Genomic DNA, 25815 nt, shown 5'->3' with positions numbered 1-25815 from the left:
CTTCTGAATATTTGACCTTGTCCGGAGACACACACACACACACACTACATGTAAGCAGGCAGTTGTAAAGCACTTATTGTTGTAGCCAGCAGCCCACATGACTTTAATTGGATCAAGTAACCATTATTGCCAGATAGGCAGTGCCAGAGCCCTAACTAGAATATAATTGGATCATGCAAACAAGACCATCAAAATAACCCTAACTATAAAACCCCACCAATCTGCAGAATAGGAATTTGGACTAGGACTACAATAAGCTGCAGCTCAGTATAATGGATGAACACTCCTTCACGCTGCCAGGACCTGCTGTAGAGAAGCGGCAGATCTTTGAAAAAGAGGGACCTGAGTTCCCTTGGAAGCGCCCTGTCCCTGTGGACAAATACTATGAAGCTCTGCTCGCAGGAAACCTCAAGGTGCTCCAAGCCCTAATGGACCAGTACTGTGCAGATACTGGTGTGGTCTTTGAGATCAACACAAATGAGCTGGAATGGCAAGTGAAGAGCCACGCTGCTTTCGGACTGTCAGGTACTCCGGGTTGCAAAGACCAGTTTGAAAGTTAAGCAGGTATTTACTAATCCAAGCTAAAGGGGGTGATGTCTGTTAAAAGGTGCCTTGTTTGCTTTTGCTGCTTTCACTGCTTGTAGCAACGGCAACCCTGTCCAGAGGTCCTGGTCTCTACATGCAAGAGGCAGCTCATTGCTTTCCTCCACACCCACACACCAGCGGCTTCCATCACATTTCTGAGCCCTTGGCTCTCGTCGTGTGGGCTGTGCAAGCAGGACATGCCATCAGCAGCCCGCGTGCGAGGTGTCTGGCTGTGTCACTGCAGGCCGTAGTTCTAGGAGAGGGCAAGTGGAAACTGTGGCATGCCGGCCCATCTTCACGACCACGTGCGGCAGGATTGCCAGATGCCTTCCGCCTTGCTGGGAAGTGATCACAGGGGGCTCCAGCAGCAAGAGGTGCATCAGGAGGCTTGACGTGGGGCCCTGCTATGGCTTCCAATGAATGGAAGGGGCTGAATAGTGTCCCGCTTTCCTCTTCCTCTGTCGCTGCCTTCCAGTTGCTCAGCCACACATTGGGGAGGGGGATCCTTCTGGCCACAGCCAGCTGTAGCCCTTGCATGCTGTCTCCTAGGTGACACACCTGGCCTGTTTCCTCTCCCAGGTCTTGCAGGACTCTCCCGTCTTGGGAGATTCGGAAGCACATTTCCGTCACCAGGCAAGTGAGTGAGTACTCCTCTGATACCTTCCTCTGCAGCCGACAGGGCTGCATCTGTGCTGTCACGGCGACTGGGTGGTCAGCGTCTTGGTTCCCTGCGTTCCTCCCAGCTCCTCCCTTCCCTCTTTTGCTGCTGGCTCACACGGTGAAAGCCGAGGTTTTTCCTAGCACAGCTCTGCAAGTGCTCGTGGCCAGCTGAACAACTGTCTGACATGGCCCCGGACTGTCTGCGGGGGCACTTCCCTTCCCACTGCAGCCTGCCTGTTTTCCATTTTCAGCCTAAGGAGGTGCATGGGATGGTAGAAACTGTGAGCATAGGAAAGAAGCAGGCTTCTGTTCTGCTGCACAGATCATCCTGCCATTTGTTCATTTTCTCCATGGGTGAGGCAGAGTCTTGCAATCCCAATATTACTTGAACTATAGCTGCACGCCTTGATATTATACTGAACTTTTTCTACACTGCTCAGTTCTCCAGGCAGAACAAAATAGCCACCCCATTCCAGTTCTCTCCTCAAAAGGCAGAGAGCATCTGAAGAAGAATGAAGGAATGGAAGCATTAAATCAATTTGCCCTTCAAAACAAGAAAGCATCTCTGCTCGCCACGTGAAATCCAGATGGCTGAGGTATATTCGCCAGGGACATTATTGCTGCCGCCGCCACCACCGCCCATTGGGATTAACAACCTTCAAGAACCTTCTTCTACCCGCAGCATGTCCTTAGAGGGGAAAGTGTGCATGCCACTGTGATAGTCAGGGAAGGCACTTGGCCATACATGCAGAACTAAAGAGCGTATCAAAACGGTTGAGTACGGAGGGGCCAATAATCCTTTCCAAAAGCAAGTTGCTGGAGCTTGCTCGGCAGTCCCCTTTCCACACAGTGGGAGGGTTTGCACATCATGCCACTCCTCATGGCAATTTGCCATGATTAGGTCGCATCCATGATGCGCCCAACAGATGACTTCACGCCCTTCCTCTTCTCCTTCCTTCTCATTCCCCCGGTGATACCACAGGGGACACCATGGCAGGAACAAGTCCCCCCTCCCACCCTGCCACAATGTTAGCTTGACCTTCCCTCTCCTTTTTTTGAAGATCACAGAAACCAGCTGTCCAGCCAGCTTTTGTGGTTCCCAGCCGGCAAGGGTTAATAATTTCTGTTTGGTCAGGAAGAGCACAGGAACAGAGACTCTGCCTCTCCCAGTGTTTTTCTTCTCCAAATGTTTGCCCTTTCACAAAATGCACTTCAGAAAAAGAATTCGGGAACTGTCAGTTGTCAAGCAGGGAGGTCCATCTTAGAACTGGGAATGCTTGCTTGTTTTCAGTGCCCCCAGATGTTATCTGGAGGGCACTGGCAACACTGATCTCTCCACAGAAAACTAGAGGTTCAGTCTGCAGACAGGAGAAAGCACACCCTGCTCACAAACGGCACTCTGGGGCTTTGCGAGCCTCGGGCAAGTTGCCTTCTGAGACTGTGCAGGGCTTGTGAGGGGGATACGCACCTGCAGCCCAGGGGGGCACCGTGCAGGAAGGGGGCATCTCCACTAAGCCTGTCAGTGCAACTTTCACAAATCAGGTGGTTTGAGCTTGAACAGAAAATAGCATTCCAGATCACTATGCCTGGGTGTAAGAGCTGGACAGTGAAGAGAACTGACAGGAAGGAAATTGATGTGTGATGCTGGAAGAGAGCTTTGTGAATACTCTGGACCAAAAGAAGCACGAACAAGTGGGTCCTAGATCAAATCAAGCCAGACCTTGGCCTGGAAGCAAAAATGATAAAACTGAAGCTGTTGTATTCGGGTGCGCTATAAGAAGGCAAGACTCACTGGAGGAAGACGAAAATGCTAGGGAAAGTTGAACACGGAAGAAGGAGGGGGAGGGGGAGGAGGAAGATCAGTGTGAAATGGATCGATTCCATCAGCCACAGTCTTGAGTAGGAATGGTTGAGGAGTCCATTTTGGGCATAGGACTTTGCTGGATTCCCTGGGCTCAGCTCCTCTGATTCCAGCCTACTTTCCTGCAACCACAAGTCTGATTGCACCAAGTGCTCATGTGGGCACCCACCAGGAAGTGAAATCATGTGAACGCTGCAGAACTGGCATCCTTCTTCGATGCATGTTACTTGCAGAATTTCTTTGTGCTGCGTGTGCTGCAGAAGAAGGTTGCCAGTTGCACAACTGGCTTTCCGTGAGCTTCTGCAAAGTTCCTTTCAGTATGGATCACTTCTTAAGCAAGGGCTTCATGTGGGAAGAAGTCTGATGAACAGAAGAAGGCCAGATTCTGGGGAGAAACATTGCAATCATAGTCTTGAGTATGCAAGAGCTGAGCAGGGCCAGCATGGACAGGACATTGTAGAATGCACTCATTCATAGGATTGTGATAAGTTGGAGAAACCTGAGAGCACGCAACAACAAAACAAGGTGCAGTTATTGTGTGAGCACATTATTTTTCCCAAAATACAAAGAAAGAAGGGGGGTGGCCATGGGCAGTCCCTCCAAGGTTCTTCTTGGACATCTTGGTGGACAAATCTGGCATCCATGAAAGGGTAGGCTTGGCTGTGGTGCAGGAGCAGCGTGAAGCTTTTTTCAGCCACCCCCAAGTTGGGGGGGGGCAGTCAGCCATGGCAGCCACCAAGTAGCAGTTCAGCAAGAGTAGAGGGGGGACAGGGACTGCTGCTTGTAGTTGAGCTTGATGGCTCACGTCATCTGGGCTTAGATGACACAAGTCTTTTGGCCAGGCAAACTCTACAACAGGCCACTGTTGCCACCCATGATAGGGACGTAACTGCGTGGCTTGACATGACATAGCAACCAGCCAATGACAGTGGTTGGTTGTTGTGCTGTGCAGACCCAATCACCAAATGGGAGAACCGGGACATTCAGCCTCTTGGATTAACTGCAATTCTATTCTTCCTTGCTCACCCCATGTGCCTTCTAGAGGCACGACATAGCCATCATTTTTCCCTGTTCCCCTGCACTGCAGATTTCCCTAGACGGGCTTCTGAACCCATCCGGCAGGGCACTTCTGAGGAAAGAAGGGGCTGGCAGAGGCTCAGGATGGCTCCTCCCGCAAGTCTCCTTTCGCCCCCGCCCACCGGAACAGTCCCTTCCCCTCTCTGAGGTCACGTTTCCAGCCTCAGGGGTGCAGCTGGTGCAGTTCTTTCCATCTGAGAGGGATGGGGAAGGGGTGTCAACCCAGCTCCCTTTGCTACCTCTGACGTGGGAGGGTGGAATCCAGCCTGTCCGATCTTCCCTGGGATGCTTGCCCAGGAACCACGGGGTTCCTCACTTAAGGAGCAACATACTTGGGTTAAATGCCCAAATGGGGCCAGACAGTTATTTCAAGTGCAAGCTGAAGCATCCTTACTTAGGCAACCAGAATGCTTGGCCAGGGTGTCCAACCTGTAGAAATGTAGAAGACATTGCTTCTGAATTAAAGCAGGAACTTTTCTGTGGCCTCATGAGACAACATGCAGGGGGTGAGATTGTGGTATGTGAGGAAACCTGTGTGACCGGTGCTGCCTGGTCTCTGCTGCAGAGGTGAGAAATCTGGAGCAGAGACCGAAACCCCCTTGTGAGCAGCCCAGTAGTAGCCTCTGCAGGCGGCACAGCGCATCTGCAGCAGATGAGGGCATGTGCTCCAGTCATATCCCTGGGACTGGTCGCCTCTGGCCCAGGAAGCTGCCTCACTAAGAGGCCTCCCTGGGAACTGTCTCTAAGCTGCTCGAAGGAAGAGTTGGGTATAAGTGCAACCATACCATAATAGTCAGCTTTTATTGGCTCAACAAAGCTCCAAAGCTGCAATAGATTCCTCACTCCACATCAGCTAGCAACTGGTTTCATGTCTGCATTAACCTCATAAGCTCGGGGCAGGACGCTTACTGTAGGTTTAAGACTCTTCTGCCCCGATTCAAGCACAAGCCCATCCTTTTATTTTATTTTATTGCTTCTCTTCCACCAACCCCCAATTCTGTCTGCCCCAGGCCTTTGGTCCCTGGAATACAAGAGGACTCTGACCAACCCACTTTGCATCTCAGCCAGCCACGGACATACTGCCTGTCTTCGTCACTTGCTATTCCGGCGGGCAGACCCCAACGCAGCCCCTGGAGGACGGAGTGCCCTGCATGAAGCCTGTACTGGGGGGCACACAGACTGCGCGGAGCTGCTGCTGGAACACAAGGCCAATCCCAACCTTCTGGATGAGGATGGACACGCACCTCTGCACCTCTGCACCAGCCAGAACACATTAGGGTAAGGAGCAAAACCTGGCCAAGGTTACTGTCCCCCCATAGCCTCTGCAAAGGGCAACTCTGCGTGTTCTAAGGATTGGCTCTATGTGCAAAAACGCTGGGTTTTATTCTGGTGCAATAGTGTACTGCAGTCATGCAAATTTAGCAAATCTGTGAGGAAAGAACGTCCTTAAACTATCGCTTAAGCCTACTGCCAAGTTAAAGATCCATGGTGCTAAGTGTGATTGATAGGCCTGCAGTAGTTAGATTGATTAAAAAGGTGCCTCTTGATTAATTAGGCAGAAGATTTAATTTTTTAAAAAATGCAACAGAGTCCATATTAAAAAAAGCATCCACCTTCTTTATCATGCAGGACCATATACCTCTGCTAAAATGTCACCATCATTCACAAACAAAGGAATACTGTTTTGCTGTACAGTTATCATTTTCACTTGCATTGTTGCTCCATGCACACATTTGTTGGAAGATTTAATTAATATAAAACTCATATAGAAACAAAGCAAGTCAGAAGGGGTCTCATGGGCCATCAAGTCTGACTCCCAACTCCAGTGAGCTCCACTCAATCCCCAACATGTGGTTGTCCAATCATTCCTTGAACACTTTCACTGATTTGGCCTCAACCACCTACCTTGGAAGCCCATTCCATATCCTAGGGGTCCTAACTGACAGGAAGTACTTCCTGACATCCAACCTGAAGTCTGGTTCCTTGAGCTTTGCTCCACTGAACACAGTCCTTTCCTCCACCACAGAGGAAAACAGGCCATGGGCCCCTTCACATACCTATATGCAGTGCTTTCTTTGTAAAAAAAAAAAAGTGCTGGAACTCACGTTGCCGCCGGCAGTAAGCACACACACCAATCCCAAGCCAAGCAGCGGAGCAGCGCCTAAGCAGCTATCTCTCAGACACAATAGCAGCCTGCAGGCATTATGTTAATGATGTTTGTTGCTGATCTGCTACGCCAAAATCACTTCGTAAAATCCATTGAAAAAAAGGTACCGGAACACCGTTCCAGTGCGTTCTATGACAAAAAAAAGCCCTGGATATATGTCCTAACAGATCCTTTCAGAGTCTCCTCTTCTCCAGGCTGAAAAGACCCAGTTCCCTCAGTCTCACCTCATATGACATCTCCCACAATCTGGCTATCATCCTTGTGACCCTGCACTGAACTTATTCTAACTTAGCTATGTCTCTCCTATAACGTGGAGCCCAGAACTGGATACAGTCCTATAGAGCAGTACTGCCTAGGCATTCCCTCGCAAGTAAGACAGTCTCTCCAGCACTTCTTGTAAGCATCTTTATTCTATAAAGAAGACTCTAAGCATTCAGAAGCCTCTGAGCATACACAAAGAGATGTTGAACCCTCTCTGTCCCCCTTTACCCAAAGCTTTGCTTATGAACCCTTCAGGGCCTGTCTCTGGAAGGAGGGGCGCTGTGGAACCGGGTGTGCTGCGTTCTGCACCCTGAGCGCCTAGCTGGGCCAGCCCGCAGCTGTGGCGACAGGCCCTCAGGTCCACCTTTTCAGGAGGCTGGCGCTCTCCATTCAAGAGACTGCCCATTCCCAAGTCTCCTCCCACCCGTCCTTCTGCTTCATTCCCACAGGTGCGGAGACTGGGCCCCATGGGTGTCCTTGAGCTACTTTCATCCAGGGCAGGCTCGGACTGGCACGGCGAGGCGAGTCTGCAGGTGCAGGCCTGTCTGTTGCACCAACAATTCCGTTATCAGAGTTTGAGCCCTGAGCCTCGTCTGGTTCAGCCAGCTCCACATCATCCTCAGAGTCTGAGCGATCAGTCCCACCAAAACAGGCCACTTCTCTCGCACACCTGAGAATCTCGCCAGAGCATGTGCACACAAGAGGTGCTGACACCTCTCTCGATCCGGAAGCCAAATTTCTGGCTATACATCCAAGGGTGGCATTTGCCTTCTTAGCCACTGTGTCAGATGGTTAAGTACTGCTGATTTCCTTAACTAGGTGACAGAGGATATCTAAAAGGCATCCCCAGGTTCAGTTACCATAGTTTATATTGATAGCAGTCTTCTCAGAGGTTCTGGTGGATCCATGCATTTCTACCTCCATGTGCATCATTAGCAACATATACAAAGGTAAAGGTAAACGTGGGTATACTGCTCCACTTGGGATCACAGTGTTTTCTGCACGGTGTCCTCCAGCACTGTTTGCCTGCTGGAGTGAGTCCAAATGCACTGATCAGAAAGGCATCCAGTTGTGGATGAGGTAAGTAAATATTTTGATGTTTAACAAGTATTCCCTTTGAGAGAGTGTTACCAAATGATATGTGCTTCCACGAATCTCAGATGCTGCTACAATTTTAGCGGAATGCTGCATGTAAAAGGATTTTTTAAATCATTACTCCCTAAACCCCCAATGTAACAGTCCTTTGATACTTCCCGAGAGGGTGCTTTCCACAGTGATCCATTGGCTATCATTGTTCTGATGACACAAATAAATTAAGAAACAATAGGGGGTTTTGCCTTTAGAAGCTCAGCCAGCTCATGTTCTTCTGGATCACAATTATTTTTAAGTACTTACAAAAACTAGATACCAAGCACTCTCCTGAGAGACGCCTTCCCTCTCTCTCACGCATAGAAGGGAAGCACTCTTCCGAACTGAGGAATCTCCTTCATTTCCTTGTTAATTGAGTGTGCAGGTGTTGGAGCTATAACCTTATGCTGTATGGGGAACTGGTGTTTATGCATTACATTTTAATCCCAGGTTTCCTCAGTATCCCAGTGAATTGCGAGTAGCATACATGGTCCTCGTTAGGTCACACCGTCAGCAGAGCAGGGATTTGAAATTTAAGCTCATCGCTCTAATCACTGTAGTGCAATGTGTTGTCAGGCAGCAGGTAATAAAGTAATTGCTGGAAAGCATTAAAGGAAATTGCATTGATGTGCTGATGACTACAGTGAGCTAAACTTTTCCTAGTAAGTATTGTAGAATCTATAGTATTAAACTGTGGAAAAATGCACAATAAAATGCACCGTTAACTACCAGTGGGTAATATGACTTTTATTGCCCAACATGTTCTTAACATATGAAGCTCCCCTGCTGTAGCCTTTAGGTGAGTCCAGTCCAGTCCAGTCCCCTGCAACAGCAGCTGCTGCTCTTCTAACAAAATTACTAGAGCAGGGTTACCATGTAACCCACACATGAAGCTGCTGTTTCATCACCAATGCGAAAGAAAAACACACACATGTCTTGGTAATACCACATTCCTGAGTATTTTTGATCACAAAAAGATGTTGATTACTTGGCTCAACCAATGTTCAGAGAAGCATTTGTTTGCAATACATCAAAATACTATCAGTCATTTCCAGTGGCATCACCAGTAAGAGGAAAGACACCAGTTTAGATGTAGACTTCTCCTTATAATGTAGGCACTTATCTTAGTGGATATTGGGGAAAATCTGATGCTGACATCTTGGGTTTCAAAGCTGAGGGGGAGGGTAGGAATCCTTTCTCATCCCATGTGAGCAAAACTTTGAGCCTGTCTCTCTGAGTGTCTGTCTCACTGTGAAGACACCTTTGTTGATTCACACCATATTTTGATGCTTTGTACAAATGGGGGCGGGGGGGAGCAGTTCAGCTGCCATGGTTGAGCCCATATAAATCACAGATGCAATGTTAAAAGAGCTGAGCCAACTTTCAGCCCTTGAATATTGTGGCTTTATAATGGAAATGTCATTGGACCCTTCACTACAGCAGCGCGACTGGATGCCTCTACAATAACTAAGCCATCCACTTGGAAGGATCAAAAATTAACAGATGTTTTAGATGGGTTTTGAGAATTCAACCCCTGCTTTTCAATAGCAGAGACTTATGCTAAAGTTAGATAGTGAGGAGGTCAAGCTTTAGGTAACAAACATGTTCTCTTTGATTAGGGGAAACTACTTTTCCCTGGTTTTTTTTTCAAGTAATGGATATAAGGTCATCCTTAATTTTTTCCTGACAAAGAGCAGGTCATTGACCTACACAGAGAGCTATTTTATTTGGCTTCCTCTTTGTAACAATGGCCTGAACACCTATGCGTCAGGTTCTTCTATGTTCCCATATCGTCTGCAATTCACCATGGGGGCAGGACTTAAAAACCTTTGAGCCTCTCAGTGACTAGGATAAAAAAAATTATCTGGGCTTCCTTCCAACCATTTTAACTTTGAGAATCCATGAGAATTTAAAAAAAAAAAAGATGTAGGAGCTTTAATCTAGTAGCTTTTTGAAGACTTTTTTTTTATAAAAAGTTCCAGCAAAGTTCATTTCTATCTTCTTCACTTTAGGAGTCATGCATGCCAACTTCGCCCTATTTAGTAGAGTTCCTCTCCTTGACCTTCTTTTTATACTAGCGATAATTAACATGGTGGGGTAAGAGGAGTCTACAAATTCACTGTACTCTCTTTGCTAACGCTGGGATGATTAAAAAAAGGAGAGTCCTACTGGTTTTTGTAGAAACAAGATCTGATGGGTAGAAAAGGTTCTTTGTTTCTATACTTTGGCCATGCCACAGGGCAAAAAATAAAATAAGATACAAACAGGGTCCCTGATCCAGGGTTAAGTCAAAGAAGGGAACTCTTTGACAAAACTCTGGGGAAGCTGCTCTAGGCTTCAGAGCAGAAGTATAAAAGTCAGAAAGAAAATTAATAGCCTGTTGATTTCATACAGGTGGTAGTAAATGCAAGTATGGTGAAATGAGAAGGGTTATTCCAGGTAATTCTGAACAGGATCTGCAGATAGCAATTGTGTCCTATCCAAGTAACTGCCTTTTGAAAATGTTGTTCTGGACTATAAATGAGCTGTGGACAGAGGTTTGATATTGCAGAAACCTTATCATTATTCTAAGTCACCATCTTCAAAATCTCTTCCTTTCCCTTCTCCTCCATCTTCAACTGTTGGAGCCTTTGAATGCAAAGATGGCTTTCCTTAAGCAATACTGATATATGTCAGGAGGTGCCTTGCTTGAGTTGCTCCTGCGTCTTGACACAGCAAAGAACTAACTGAAATGCTCAGGCTAAGAACCCCAACCTGCATTCCAATTCCTATTTAGCATGAGCAAGAAATAAGGACATCAGAAAGAACAGCCCACTCAACTCAGCAAACATGGATGCAAGTTTTATTTTAAATCCATTACATATACCATAGCTCATCCTGATATTTACAGTGTGGTGAGCTAAAATCCAGCTAGATAAACAGCAGAAGTTTTGTATGGTAAGTTGCACATGGTTCTGTTGTGCGCACAGTGGTGTGCTCCAGTTTCATCTTGGAAGCTGATGACCATGTAAAGCTGAACACATTAACTTCCCCAAGTACATTTCTGCTAATGGCTTTTGTAGTTATGTTCTTCAAAAGGACATTTAATGTCTGAATATTGAATTGGCATCAACATGAGTTTTGTGTTTTGTTTTGTTTTGTTTTGTTTTGTTTGAAGCAACCCAAGTTCAGTGTGTGGGGTGAGCAGTCTCAGGGCCTCCTCCTTACCATCAGCAGATTTGGTGGGGACCTTGTCCTCAGTCTTCCGCTTCAGGGTACAGGCCCCATGAGGAATGATCATCCATGTGTGTGCATGCAGGCATGCTATTCATTTATTCCTGGCAACTTTGCAGCTGCCTATCGGGAAACATTTGCAGTTATGCTGGCTTGGTAAAAGCATCCACACACCCATTGTTCATCATGTGAGTTCTTGCTTGTACTCCAAGTAGATCATTGAGAAAGAGCTTCGCTGCCTCGTCTGCTAATGTGAAAAGTAGGCCATGGGCGGAAGATTAGAAACTGGATTCTGCAAAGTAAAACTCTCCCTCTGGTGATATAATTTATGCATGTAGGTATTCAAAATATTTGTAACAAATAATCATTCAGCTTCTGGTATGGTAATGCTAAGTGAATGACCCAAGGTGCCTAGGAGATGGTGAGAGTGGCACGGGAAGCAAGGGAAGCACATGGAGAGCCAGGCTGCAGGGTCTGGGTGAGGCACACAAACTGGTGCAGGCCATCACGGGGCTTCTTCTCTGCATCCCACATGCCAAGTGATTCCCCTAGTTACCTTCATGGCGCACACCTTCCCATGTCATCTGATTCTGACAAGGTGTGTGGGTTTGTAAAAACCAGTTTCTAACCTTCAGGCCCTCTATCTGCTTAGAGGGCCCTTGGGACAATATAGGGAATTATAAGTTAAAAAAAATAAATGCAATAAATACAAATGAGGGAGGCTGAGAAAAGAAACCAGTTCCCACTACTGCAGCCCATGGATTCTGGGTGGCTTATTATCCACAGCAACAAGCCAGCCTGCCTGCGTTCACACATCATGATGAGCCATCCCTGCCATGGCTTGAATATTCACAGTGGCAGCTGGAACATCTGCTCCAACCCTTCGTGGCTTATTTAAGCCACACAGAGTGCTGGCAATTGTGCAAACTGGGCCAGAGAGTGGGAGCAGAAAGAAAGCCAGCTCTGTAAGGGGTCGGGGGGAGAGGGTGGCTGCCCTCTGGAGAGCTGATGGGGCAAAGAACTCAGCTGTCTATTGGAGTGTTTAAGCTGCATGCCTCCACCCAGGCCCAACCTATATATTGGTAAATAAACCCAGCCATATCAACTCTTAACTGTCTAGAACTAGCACAGCTGGAGAAAACCTTCCCATAAACAATGCCTCCCCAGCCCCACTCTCCTTCCAGCCATGTTAGTGCATTCCATCCACGTCTGTTTCCAGGGCTATTTTTAACTTAGTAAGGTTGGTTACTTAAGATAAACCAGAAGGAGCCCCTTGCTGTCCAGGGAGCCAAGCATCCAAGGCAGTGTGTTCACCTCCACGCTCCCCTTTTATCGCCCCCTTTCCATTAATTACATGGAACAGCAGAAGCAGGTTCAAGAGGTGACTGAAGGGCCAGACCCGGCCCTTTCATGGCAGCTACGTGACAGTCAGTGCCTGCCAGCTGCAAAGAAGGAATCCAAGAAGCACCGGCTGTCTTGAAGCACAAACGCTCTTGCAGTTGTCCATGGAGTTCTGGAATTAAGAAACTCTGAGAAGCTTTACTTTAGCCTATCGGCCAGTATTGGGGATATAGGCGCAAAGGTTTGAAGCACAGAGCTGTCAAGGAAACTCATGCCTTGCAGCTTCTTTAAAATGCAGTTTCAAGTTTCTGTATAAAATAGAACTGAAGGGGGAGCTCCTATCATGGAAACCATGGCGGGAAACATCTCCTCCACCCCCTCCCCCTTCCAAGGTCAGGGCAGCTTTACACAAACCTCCTCTGCTCCAGCGCTACCCACTTCAGAAATAATTGCATCCAGTGCTGCCCTCATAACATCCGGTTTGCTTCTCCTTTGCCACCAAGCTAAAATTAGCACTTCTGCCAGGCTCCTAAATGACTGCTGCAGAGAACTGCGAGGCCTTCCTAACAATGCAGCCACCTATGGCTCTCCTGCATGTTGTCTGTTGCTGTCAAATGCTACTGGTGAAGACTTGCTGGAAAAGTTAGTAAGGGCACAATCCTTTTTTGCGTTTGGACAGAAAGGAATTCTGAAACGCTGAGGCTGGCTGTCGCAAACTCTTTTTCTGTCCATCCAAACATGCATAGGCCCACACTCCAGCACATGCCATCTTCACAGAGCCCTTTACTTTTACCTTCTTTTGTCTGCGAGAGCACTGCCAGTCCAGTGGCCAGGTCTGCTCTACCCCCGATGGGCCTGGCTTATGATTAGGCACATTGTGCACAGAGGTTCTTTGTGGTCTCTGTGCATCACACCGATGGGCCCTGCTCCTGAGTGGAGCCTGCCGCTGGGACGCTTCCATCGCTCCGTGCTCGGCTGGGCGGGAGCCCCACCCCTTCCCGTCCCAGGTTACCCGGAGGGGCCCCTGCACTTTCCCTCAGGTCCCTTTCGGCTTCTATAGTGCCTAGATCAGGAAGCGCTTTTCTCCTCACATTTGAGTATTCAGCAGTCTTTTGTCTCGTCTTCCTCTCCAAATAGTCCACATTCTTCCTCTTGGCTTCCCATCTCTCCTCACTCTTAACTTTAAAAAAAACTTATACAAAAATGTCTTTTTCTCCCCTCTTTCCATCTCCACTCCTTGTCCCATCCCCTCTTGAGTTGCCTCACACCTCTGCTCTTCTGTACCTTCCCCATCTAGCACAAGAGTGTTTTTGGCAGCATTTAGAAGCCGTGCCTGCTGCCAGGGCAGACACCCCCCCCCACCCAGTGGTCACTTGCCCGGTCTCCTCTGTTTGGGCAAAGGACGCATCGTGGAGGCCTATTGGCACTGCTAGGCCTTCACTAAGCAGACCTGGAAACACCAGGCTGACCACCTGAAGGTCAAACTCTGGAAGAAGACCCTGCAGGTCACCAACTACATGAGGTACGTGGGATTGCCCATCCACCTCAGCAACAACGGGGACCCCAGTTGACCCAGAGTACCCCCAACCAGGCCAATCATCCAACAACCATGTGACCAAGAAAGTGTCCAAAAAATAGCTACCACCACAATCAGGGAAAAAAGGAGGTCCCACAAGAGCTCCATTGACCCTCAGCACTAGGGATCCACTCAGCCTCTAACTGATCACAGTCCCCAGTACAGTGGTACCTCAGCTCACGAATGCCTCAGACCAAATCAGGTCACAAACAGAGATTTCAGAAAAAAATTGCCTCAGGTTGCAAACTCCACATCAGGTGAAGATCGCGATCGCACCCGTCTTCCCTGCATGGGCGCGATCATGGTTATGCTCATGCGGGGGGGAGATGGCCACGATCACACCCGTGCTCCCTGCCCGAGCGTGACCGTGATTGTGCCCATCTATGGCCACGATTGTGGTCATGCTCATGCAAGGAACACGGGCACAATTGCAGTCATACTGGGGCGGGGGGGGGGGGGGGAGGGCTGGGATTTTTGTTTTTTTTTGGCACTTTGCTTCAAATTCTTGTGTTTAAAAAAACAGTTACAGAGCAGATTAACCTTATTTGCATTGAACCTTATGGGGAAATTTGACTTGGCCCATGACCAATTTGGGTCACGACCAGAGTTGTGGAACAGATTAAGTACATGATCCAAGGTACCACTGTACTGAGGGAGGACCCAGTCTGTGCTGTGTCAGCACTGGAAGGGGAACTTAGAGGCACCTCTACCAGAGCTGCAGCCTGACTACCATTGCAGGCGATCAGTACATTCTCAGGGACCAGCGCAGCAACCCTTAGAGACCCAGTCAACATCAAGGTGATCCGCCTGTGCTTCACTGAGACCAACACCACCTTTGGAGGCTGGCTCAACACCAAGGCACTCCATACACACCTCACTAGAAACAAGACCACAGTCAACAACTGGGGGTGGGGGGGGGCACAGTTATACTGATCTTTGCTTATCGAATGGGACAAGGTCTCCAACTGGTGGTTTCTGCCACACCACTCCTGAGAGGGTTCCAGAGCTTCACACAATGACAACCAGGACTCTTGGTACTGAGGTGATGCCAGAACTTAGTGCCAAGAGTAATCCTGTTCCTTCCCACCCTGATGCAGACCATCAGGCAAAGGAAGATTCCTTCTTGCACATTCTACATCCAAGACATTGGAAACTATATTGAAGAAGGGCATCCCTTTTCTTTTTCCCACACCCCAAGCCAGGAAAGTAGAGTCTGTGGGTGCTTGAGAAGCCACACCTGGATGGAATGGTGTGGCTTGTCTGTGTGGCCTCAGCTTTCAGCCTCTGGGTCTCTGACTACAAGGCCATCATGGCCCAATATCAGCTGTTCCTTTGGGGAAAGATTGGGGTCATGTGTGAACACCTGCCTGATGATCACAGAGACCTGGCCAGAGCGCTCCAGATGGAAGCCTCCAAGCTGGCCTGCCAACAGATTGCAACAACACACCACCATGTGGGCTGTGAGACCAAGGCCACGATAGACATCATGGCCATCTGGCAGCATGCCTGACTGCCTTCAGTGGGATTCCCACAAGAGGCCCACTCCTGCACTGAGGACCTCCCCTTCAATGGAGAGGGCCTCTTCAATATGGAGACAACGAAAAGATGGGCTCCCTCCAAAAAGCCAGTTCAGCAGCAAGACACCACCTCATGAGGTGGCATTGTGGGTCACACCACCGAGTCGCTGAACTTGCCAGTCAGAAAGCTGGTAGTTCGAATCTGCTCAGTGAAGTGATCTCCCATTGCCTTGTCCCAGCTCCTTCCTACCCAGCGGCTTGTAAGTGTGTAAAAGCATGAGTAGATAAATGGGTACCCACCTCAGCAGGGAGCTAGTGACCTGCGTTGAAGTGTGAGGACCAGTTCCTGTTGGACCTGCAGCAGCAGTGGCAGCACAGGTGGTGGAGAGAGACCAGAGGACACCGGCACTCCCATGGACAAGCACTACCTGCTTTGTGTGCAAAGGTGCCCCTCCCCCTGCACCATGGATGTCGCATTAGCATGAACTGACGAGTTAGCAATCTTAGGCAGTCAAACTACTCTGCATTAGCACTGTAGACTTCCTGGCTAATTGTTTATTTATTCTGTACGGTGTTGGTACAAACAGCAAGATGCATGGACTTCTGCTAGCCTGCAACAAAGCCATGTAAGTGATTTGGAGGCCCCGATCTGCAACATCAATGGAAGGCTTACACCACCCACCACCCTAGACTCCAGCCAGGCCCTCAGCTCAAGACATGTGACTCCAATTTCCACTTTGGACAGGTGTGCAAACTCCCAGAGGAGGAAAGCCACCACTGTTGACTGCGGCTGCCAGTGCCCCACGCTTCCCACTCAACTTTGACAAGTGTCTTGCCCAATTCCTTCCTGCATGGAAAGCGATAACATCCAATTTGTGGATCCTAACCATCATTGAAAGAGGCTACCAGATCACATTTTACACCCACCTCTCAATACCATAAGACACCCCCCTCCCCACCGCTGAGGTTGATGACCTCTCCAAAGGGGCCATACAGAGAATCCATCTTTCCTACTTCACCTGAACTTTTATTCTCAATACTTCACAATACCAAAGTGGGACGAGGGATTCAGACTGATCCTGGACCTCAGAGGCCTCAATCAGTCTATCACACTAAGGAAGTTTTGGACGGTCACCCTACAGAACATCCTCTGGCTCCTGCAAGAAGGGGATTGGTTCACTTCGATCAACCTGAAAGATGCCTGTTTCAATGTCACCATAGACCACCGCTATAGACACTTTTAAGCTTCCAGATCAGAGACAAGACATTCCACTTTTCATTCCTCCCATTTGGTCTGTCAAGCACCCCCAGGGTCTTCAGCAAATGCCCATACCTTTGCCTTCAAGGAGAGCAAGCCTCCCATGCCTCGATGAGTGGCTCCGGTTTGCCTTGCCCAAAGCAGAACTGCTGTGCTCTGTCTATACCACTTGCTCCCTACTGCAGACCCTGGGACTGTTTATAAACTAGTCCATTCTCTGCATAGGACCCCACCTCCTGGAATCCAGAGGAGCCACACTAATCAAGACGGCCACTGAATTGAACATGCAAACAGCCACCACAGCTCACCAAATACAAAAACTTCTTGGTCTCATGGCCATAACAGTAGCAGTGGTCCCCTTTGTGAGACCCCTGCACCTTCCACACATTGGATAACCCACACAGGAGACACCTAGACATTCCTCCATCCATCCAGAACAGCCTTCACTGTTGGACTGTCCCTTGCAACCTGGCAATGGGAACCAGCTTCTCCCCCGGAGACCTGTCAGTCACTGTCACCACAGATGTGTCTCTGTCAGGATGGGGAGCCCTTTGCAACAACCTCCAAAACCAACTTGGAACCACCAGGAGGCACACGACACATCAACTTCATAGAGATGCCAGCCATCCACAAAGCCCTGATCACCTTCCAATCATTCCTGCATGGACATCATGTTCAGATAGTCATGGACAACACCACCATGGGTATTCAACACCAACTAGCAGGGGAGCAGTCCCTTGCCATCCCACTGATTAAACTGGCCATCAGGATTTGGGACTGGTGCATCAACAAGAATATAACTCTCATGGCCATTCATGTGGTAGGCATGAGCAATACCATGGCAGACACCCGCAGATACATGAACCTCATTGCACATGAGGCAACTAAGCATTGGGCTGCATCAGGATGATCTCTTTGACATATGGGGCATCCCTTCAGTTGACCACTTTGATATGGCCGACAACACAACATGCCCAAACTTCTGTTCCTTGATGGGACAAGGAACCGGCTCCCTGGGAGATGTCTACCTCCTCCAAAGGCAAGGGAGTCTGTTTTACTTCTTCCACTTCCCCCTGATCATGAGGGTGCTCACAAAGATCAGGAGGGATAGGATGAACTGCATCATCACCCCATGGTGGCTGAGGCAACCATGGTTCACCCAGTTCCTCTGATTTTGCTGCAGATCTATCATCTCTCTTCCATACACCTCAGACCTGATCGTTCAGGAACAGGGGCGAGTGCTCCAGCTCAGCATCAAGACCCTCTGCCTCATGGCATGGCACATCGTGCAGTAGGGCCTACAGAAGACACTCTGTCTCAAGATGTCAGGACTATCCTCAATGCAGCCTCAAACCATCCATGAGAAGATCCTACCTGACCAAATGGAACACCTTTACCACCTTCACATATCAAGAGAACTTTGACCTCACTATTGAGCACATTCTCCACTCCTCACAGACACTGTTCCACAAGGGGCTGAAACCTTTCTCCATCCAGGTATGCCTGGCAGTGATCTCATCCCTCCACCCACCAGTACGAGGGTTTACAGACTTTTCACAGCTTCTGTCCCATGAGCTCCTGAGAGACAAAAACCTTCCTCCAAAACCTACCCCACCATCTGCCCCTGCTCATCATCATGGAGCCCCTCAGTCATGCTACATGCACTAAGAAAACCCTCAGATCACTGGCCTTAGTCAACCTCAGTGTCCTTTCTTGGAAGGTTGCCTGCCTGGTGGCCATCATATCAGCCAGGCATGCCAGTGAGCTGTGCACCTACCTCACCTTCCACCAAGACAAGGCAGTACTTCATCCAGAGTCAGCTTTCCTCCTCAAGGTTGTTTCAGCATTCCACCTCAACCAGGACATCACCCACCAAGCATTCTTCGCCCCACCTGCCAACTCAATGGAGTCCACCCTGCACTCACTGGATATCCAAAGGGCCTTTGCCTTCTACCATTCCAACTGAATCCTTCTGCCACAAACCAAGAGTCTTCATCTGCTATGGTGGACAGAACAAAGGGACCCAATCACACTCAGGGACTGCCAGGATGGGTCACGAGCACCATTTCTCTGGTTTATGAGATAGCCAGACTCACTCCACCTGAGCAATGGCCACATCTACATTCCTTCTAGCAAGAATCCCCCTGCAAGAAATCTACAGAGCTGCCACACAGTCCGTGCCCTCAACTTTCACCAAGCACTAAAGGCTAAACGTCTGTGCAAGGGCAGACTGCTCCTTTGGCAGAGCAGTCCTTTCCTTCCTCCTCCAGTGATGACACCATCCCTCCATCCTTCTCGAGGTAGGGAGTAAAAGAGGTTTGTCCCCTTTGTCCAGGGTGGGTACCAGCTGCGGGTAACCAAAGAGGCAGTGGGCACCTACCCTGGACATCACCCCAGCCAAGGCTTCAAGCCTCAGCAGTTGCACAACTTCAATTGACTGTAATTCCGCAAGGATGCAAGCAGAAACCCATTAATTTGGGGGGTGCAATGAACCCTATTCCTCAGCCATGGTGTCCTGCCCAGTCCATACAGATCTTTGGGTGAAGCCAGGCAGCCAGGCTCCCTGGCCTGCTTTGTTGCCGGCTCTCTTTCAATCTGCTAGAGTCGTATTTGACCTTGCTCGGTGACTGTGTCAAGCATTTCATCAGCTGCATTGTCAACATCTCATAGCAAAGCAGCAGTCATTGTGATTCATTTAGACTAGCTTATCACATTAATTTACTGCCACTAAAAACATAGCTGTGGACTGTCTAAGCCTCTTCTGTTTGTCAGAAGGTATTTTAAGCAGAGAATGTAAAGTAATATTGTGAAGACAGAAAGTGCCCCTCTAAGCTTTGTCAGCTTCCACTGTCTCCAAAAAAGCTTCAAATCCTCTGTATATGTGCTCAGATGTAAATTCATCTGAAATGAGTGAAATGTCCTTTCCCTTACGTGTGTTTACTAATGAGGAGTTCATAATAAAACCTCCATCTCTCTCAGTATTTGGGAGAATGTGTCGCTACCGCTGTGCACTGCTAGTTCATCAGCCATGTCGGCAACTTGTAGAAATAATGACACCCCACTTCTTAAATTGGGAGCACATTGTAGACAGGTTTCCTTCCGAGATGCTAATTATGCACCGACCCAAGAGTCACCGAAGATGTGAACATAAGAAGAGCTCAAGCGCCCGGCCCACCCGGCATTCTGGCCACACAGTGGCCAACCAGCTGCCGCAGTGGCCAGCCCAGCCCGGGACCTGAGTGCAGCAGCACCTTTCTGCTCGTGCTCCCGTGTGCAGGGACACGCCTCCTCTGGAACGGCCGCTTGCAGCCACCGGTAGCCTTATTCTCCATGAATCTGAGTGCTGCGTCCTCCCTCTAAGCCCCCTTTAGAGTCATTCGTATTGGCGGCCATCACGTATTAAGCATGTAGCTGATATGCACAGCACTCTGACGATGCTGCAGTTGCCAGTGCAGCAATACAGGGCTAGTGGGAAGCACTTCTGCAGTGAGTACACAACCGGCAGCAGAGCCTGGGTGCACTACCCTGCAAAGCCCTCCTTGCAGACTGGTTTGTCGCTGTTAGCGGACCATGCAAACCAATCCTCTACTTCCACAGCAACAGTTCCCTGGCTCAGATATACTGGACTGCCTGACTCCTACCTGCATAGTAAATGCCTTTTTACTTACAGTCATACAGAAGAAAAATGATTTTGTGCAAAGTCAATGCATACAGTTTTGCAGAAAGTTACATTTAAATTTCATCCGTTTTGCCAAGCTTCAAAATGTTCCTCTTATGTTAGGGGCTCACATAAAGGTTCAAGCAGTATTCCTCGTCCTTTGTAAATTAATTCAACTATATTTGTATCAGTTCATTTCTCATTGATAGTTAACTTTGTGAAGGATGCAAGTATTCCTGCACATTTGATCCAGTTCTGCCAGAGAAGAGAAGAGAAGAGAAGAGAAGAGAAGAGAAGAGAAGAGAAGAGAAGGTTATTGCTGACTCCTTTTTCAAAAATAAATAAATCAGTATTTAAAGGTATGTAGCATAAGGTTAGGCAACATCAGGCAGTCGGTGGGTCCAGCCCTCGAAGTCCTCTCCCTACATGGGCTGCACTCCTGCTTCCAGTGGCGCGGCAATGACAACAAAGCACCCCCATGTCCAGCACCAGCAGCAGCAACAGTGAAACAGGCATTTCCAAGCAAAAAGGTGCGAGGTGTTTTGTGCCTCCCTGAATTCTAAGGTAGGAAAAGTAGGATATATGGAGTAATTTAGATTTACCACCTGCTCAAATGAGATCAAGGGCCTTTCTAACAGTGCTTTGCTCCATATGTCAGCCATTTAAAAGTGTTCAGGATACTCTTGCCCAATCCAGAAGCTTTCCTGGGGTTTTTGCAAGTTCCTACTGCCTCTCTGTTACGTGTAACTAAAAGTTCCAGACTATGGCTTGTCTTTAACTTTAGAAAATACTGAACCACTAATAGCAACCAGAGAGCAGGAGTGCAGTTAGTTTTTTATAATTAAGGAAGACTACTGTACGCTGATAAGCACAACCTATGCCCTCAATACACCGACAGGAAAAAGATGCCATTATTGGCCAGCAAATGTCTACTCTGGGGCTGTGCAAAGCATTGTTCATCTTGATTACAGGAGTTAATGTGAGGTTGGGTTTTACACCCTCTATCTTTTCCATATATTCTAAAATTCACACTCATTAGTGTATATGACAACCTTAATATTTAAAGCTACCTGACTGGCCGTTTGATGATGGTTCCACTATTTTTAGGGACTGCAGGTGGCGCCATGGTTTAAACCGCTGTGCTGCTGGGCTGGTAGATCGAAAGGTCACTGGTTCGAATCTGCACAACGGGGTGAGCTCCCGTAGTCTGTCCCAGCTCCTGCCAACCTTGCAGTTCGAAAGCATGCAAATGCAAGTAGATAAAAAGGTACCACTTCGGTGGGCAGGTAACAGTGTTCCATGCACTTCGGTGTTTAGTCATGCCGGCCACATGACCACGGAGACTGTCTGCGGACAAACGCTGGCTCCCTCAGCTAGGAAACAGAGATGAGCACTGCCCCCTAGAGTCAGGCATGACTGGACTTAACGTCAAGGGGAAACCTTTACCACTATTTTTATAACCACTCCTCTTGTGAGTGATGAAGTGATATAGTGTTTCCTACTCTGGAAATGCCACAGATTTCTTTATTTGTTTCCTGCAGTTTTTAGAGCCTAAGTCTTTCCTCTTGGAACAAACCCTGCAGCCACTTCCTGCCTAATTCCTCTTACACCAGTTTCAGTGTGACCTTGTATACTAGCATTTCTAAGCCAAAAAGACCTTTTGACTTGAGACAACTTTTCTACTTTTACGTGCCAAGGCAGGCTTTGGTTCAGATAGGCCTCTTTGACATGCCTGATCTCTCTGTTGTCCTAAAATTGACTATACTACACTGTCCAAAATTTGTAATACATAATCGTATCATCATTTATTCTATTTATTAATTAGAATAATAGAATAGAAGAGTTGGAAGGGGCCATGAAGGCCATCAAGTCCAACCCCCTGCTGTTGCAGGACATCACGTTACACCATCCCACTCAGATGGCTGTCCAGTTTCTTTCTGAATGTCTCCAGAACTGGACACAGTATTCCAGGTGAAGTCTGACTAGTGAGGAGTATAGGGGAACTACTACTTCTCGTGATTTGGAAGTAATACTTCTATTAATGCATCCCAAAATAGCATTTGCCCTTTTGGTAGCTGCATGGCATTGTTGCTCATGTTTAGCTTATTGTCCACAATTACTCCAAGATCTTTTTCAGTTCAGATGAGCCACGTATTCCCCATCTTGTATCAATGCATTTGGTTTCTTTTTCCTAGGTGGAGGACTTGGCACTTGTCCTTATTGACTCTCATTCTGTTACTTTGAGCCCAGTGTTCAAATTTATCAAGATCACCCTGGATCTTCATTCTGTCTTCTAGGGTGTTTGCTATTCCACCCAGTTTTGTATCATCTGCAAATCTGATTATCTGTCCTTGTACTTCCTCATCTAAATCATTAATAAAGATGTTGAAGAGCCCTGGGGCCAGACTGAACCCTGTGGCACCCTGCTAGTTACCTCCACCCAATTTGAGAAGGTGCCATTGATGGGCATTCTTTGTGACCGATTTAGCAGCCAATTTTGGATCCACCTAATAGTTTTTCCATCTAGTTCAGTTATTGCTAATTTGCTTATCAGAATGTCGTGTGGCACTATGTTGAAAGCTTTGCTAAAATCTAGGTAGATCATGGGTCCTCAAACTATGGCCCGCAGGCTGGATCTGACCCGCCTTGCTGATTTATCTGGTCCGCCTCAGAGCTTTTGGACAACGATCTCTGAGCAAGTCCAAAAGCTCTGAGCTGGTGCAGGTGTACTCAGTGGGGAGATGAATGGGATTGTGCTGGTGGGGGAAGATTGCTGTGGTCGCGCCCGCCTTCCCTGCACTATCATGTTGGTGGGGGGGGGGGGGATGGCCGCGATTGCGGTTGCACTCATGCAGGGAAGACGGGCGCGATTGTGGTCGTGCTCAGGGTGGGGAGATGGTTGCAATGGCTCCTGCCTTCCTTGCCCGAGCGCAATCACATCTGTCTTCACCCCCAAGCATGATCGCACCCATCTCTCCCCCCACCCCCAGCACAATTGCAGACACTGTAGCTACTTTCCTTGAATATGGACATGCTCTTCCCCACCTCATCTTGGGCTTCTGCTGAGCCCAAGCCAGTGGAGCAAACATTTTTTAATTATTTTTTAAAATTTAATTTATTTTAATTAATATTAATTCATTTTAATTCATTTTAAAATTTATTTTAATTTTAATTAATTTTTAATATGCAGTGTCCATAGGAATTCGTTCATATTTTTTTCAAACTATAGTCTGGTCCCCCAACAGTCTGAGGGACAGTGAACTGACCCCCTGTTTAAAAAGTTTGAAGATCCCTCAGGTAGATTATGTCCACAGTATTCCCTTTGTCCATTTGGGAGGTTACCCAGTCAAAGAATGAGATTAAATTAGTCTGATAGGATTTAGTTTTGATAAATCCATGCTGGCTTCTATTAATCACTGCATTTTCTTCAGGATGCTTGCAGGTGAATTTTTTAATAATTTGCTCCAGAACTTTTCCAGGGGTTACATTTATATCCCACTTTCCTTCCTCCAGGGAAACCAGAGCACTTGCATGATCCTCCTTGACCTCTTCTCCGTTTTATCCTTGTTAGGTTAGGCCGAGCGTCACTGACGCGTAGTGTCATGGGTACCCACTCACTGTCTTCCTTCCCCACCCTTGCTAACAGTATTATATCCATAAAACTATATCGCATGAGAATGAAAAATGCAAGACATTGTATCCAGACATATGTGAGCAGAAAAAATTCTGATGGTGGTACTGTCCTGTAAGCAGTGGCACAAGAGCTAGTAGAAGATTTGGTGCAACATGAACTTAGTGCAAGCAAACATCTTAAGAGTTGTGTGACACTATGAACAACTAGTGTGCAGTAACTTGCGCTGGATTTCAGTTCTCTTTTTTACCTTGTGCTAAGCTGGGAAAATAAATTCCCTTCTGCTTGTGGAAGAGGCCTTGCATATATACACTGATAAATGCAGTAGTGCATTACATTTGTTCAGCTCCTTATTCTTGCAGCTACCTAGTGAAAATATTCTTGCTTCACAGGTGTGCCAAAGCTTTGGTGAGATTTGGTGCCCTGGTGAACCTGCCAAGTGAAGAGAGCCAAGACACACCTATCCACTTAGCAGCTAAGCATGGCCTTTATGAGCATGTGCATCTGTATTTGAGGTATGGTGCCACTGTGGACAAGAAGAACAGCCTGGAAGAAACAGCACTCAGTGTAGCTTGTGGAGAAGCAAAGAAAGTAGAGGACCAAGAGAGATATTTGCAAGTATGCAAGCTGCTGCTTACATATGGGGCAGAAGTAAACACTGTGGATGAAGAAGTCAAGACCCCACTTCACAAAGCCTCCAGGAATGCTCACCATGGCTTGGTCCAGCTCCTGTTGCAGTGGAAAGCGGATGTCAATGCAATAGATTACAATGGGGCATATCCAATGTCCTCCATCCTACAGGCTGCTGCTTTTAAGCAGGAGATGAGACCGTACCTCACAGTGCAGACCTTGCTAAACCATGGCTCTCAGAAAATATGGCCTACAGCCTTTGTCAAGGTAATCCTGCTCAGGACTATATCCTTCTCTTCTTGGTTATTCACACACACACGCATGCATGTGCATGCGCACAAACTTCCTGTGCCCCAGACGAGAGAGTCCCCACCTCCACTTACAGACTTCCAGCAGAGGAAGCATCAGCCCACTGAGTTTCTCAGAGACCCACTCTCACCACTCTTGGGCTGGATGGACAGGTGGTCTGTCTCATTAGAAGGCGGCTTCTTGAACATCTATCCTTGTGTGTTGACTAGATGCATTCAGAGATGCCCGTTACACCACCCTATTCATATAACAGTTTATTTTCTTCTTGAATGCCTCTAGTGGGGAAGAGCACACAACCTCTCTGGGCAGCTGGTTCTGCTGCCGTACGGCTTTGACAGTGAGGAAGTTCTTCCTTGTGTCTAGCCTGCACCTGGTGTTCAGTTCATTGTTCCTTGTCCTACAAACTGGGCTGGACGAGAGGAAGTCTTTCCCTTCTTCTTTGTGACAGCCTTTAAGGTACCGGTAGAACACTCTCCTGTCACCTCATAGTTTTTCCCCTCTCCCTCTCCCTCAGTCTGTGCATGAGGAGGGAAGATGATCACTTCAGCTGACTTATGAGTCAACTGATCCAACTGTGCATGTCTGCATCTGCAGCAGCCACCCCTCAGCACAGGCAGCACTGGGAAGGTCATCAGAGCGTGCACCTCTTGCCATCCGGCATCGCCACCACACTGCTTGGGCTGGTACCGAATGGGGGTCTTCTGTGTCCGGAGGCCAAGCAGAGCAGCCCTGGTCCCAGCCCATCTGGTGACACCACTGAGCAGCTGCCACAGCAGACGAGAGGAGCATGGCAGGACAGCATGGCCCTGATCTCAGGGAAAGCTCCAGCAGCTCTCACTGTGGCTTGGGAGGTCTGCTGGCAAGCCACAGTGAGGGCTGCCAGTGATCCCTGCTCCCCCTCCCCACCCCCACCGACCAGTGGTGGCAGCACGAGAACCCCTGG

At 48.1% G+C, this 25815-nt stretch overlaps 1 protein-coding gene across 1 annotated transcript in view; it reads left to right on the top strand.

Annotated features, from left to right (window-relative positions):
- The first annotated feature begins 272 nt into the window (after positions 1-272).
- The window catches only part of ASB18 (ankyrin repeat and SOCS box containing 18), a 38282-nt gene continuing 12739 nt past the window's right edge, over positions 273-25815 (top strand). Inside the window, exons 1-3 of the mRNA XM_044432118.1 lie at positions 273-525; positions 5194-5461; positions 24326-24830. Of these exons, the coding sequence (XP_044288053.1) occupies positions 273-525; positions 5194-5461; positions 24326-24830 (1026 nt within the window). The remainder of the gene's footprint in view (positions 526-5193; positions 5462-24325; positions 24831-25815) is intronic.

This window comes from Varanus komodoensis, unplaced genomic scaffold (assembly GCF_004798865.1).
Source record: "Varanus komodoensis strain SLA01 unplaced genomic scaffold, ASM479886v1 scaffold23, whole genome shotgun sequence".
Classification (NCBI taxonomy): domain Eukaryota; kingdom Metazoa; phylum Chordata; class Lepidosauria; order Squamata; family Varanidae; genus Varanus; species Varanus komodoensis.
This window is presented reverse-complemented; position numbering and strand designations above follow the sequence as displayed.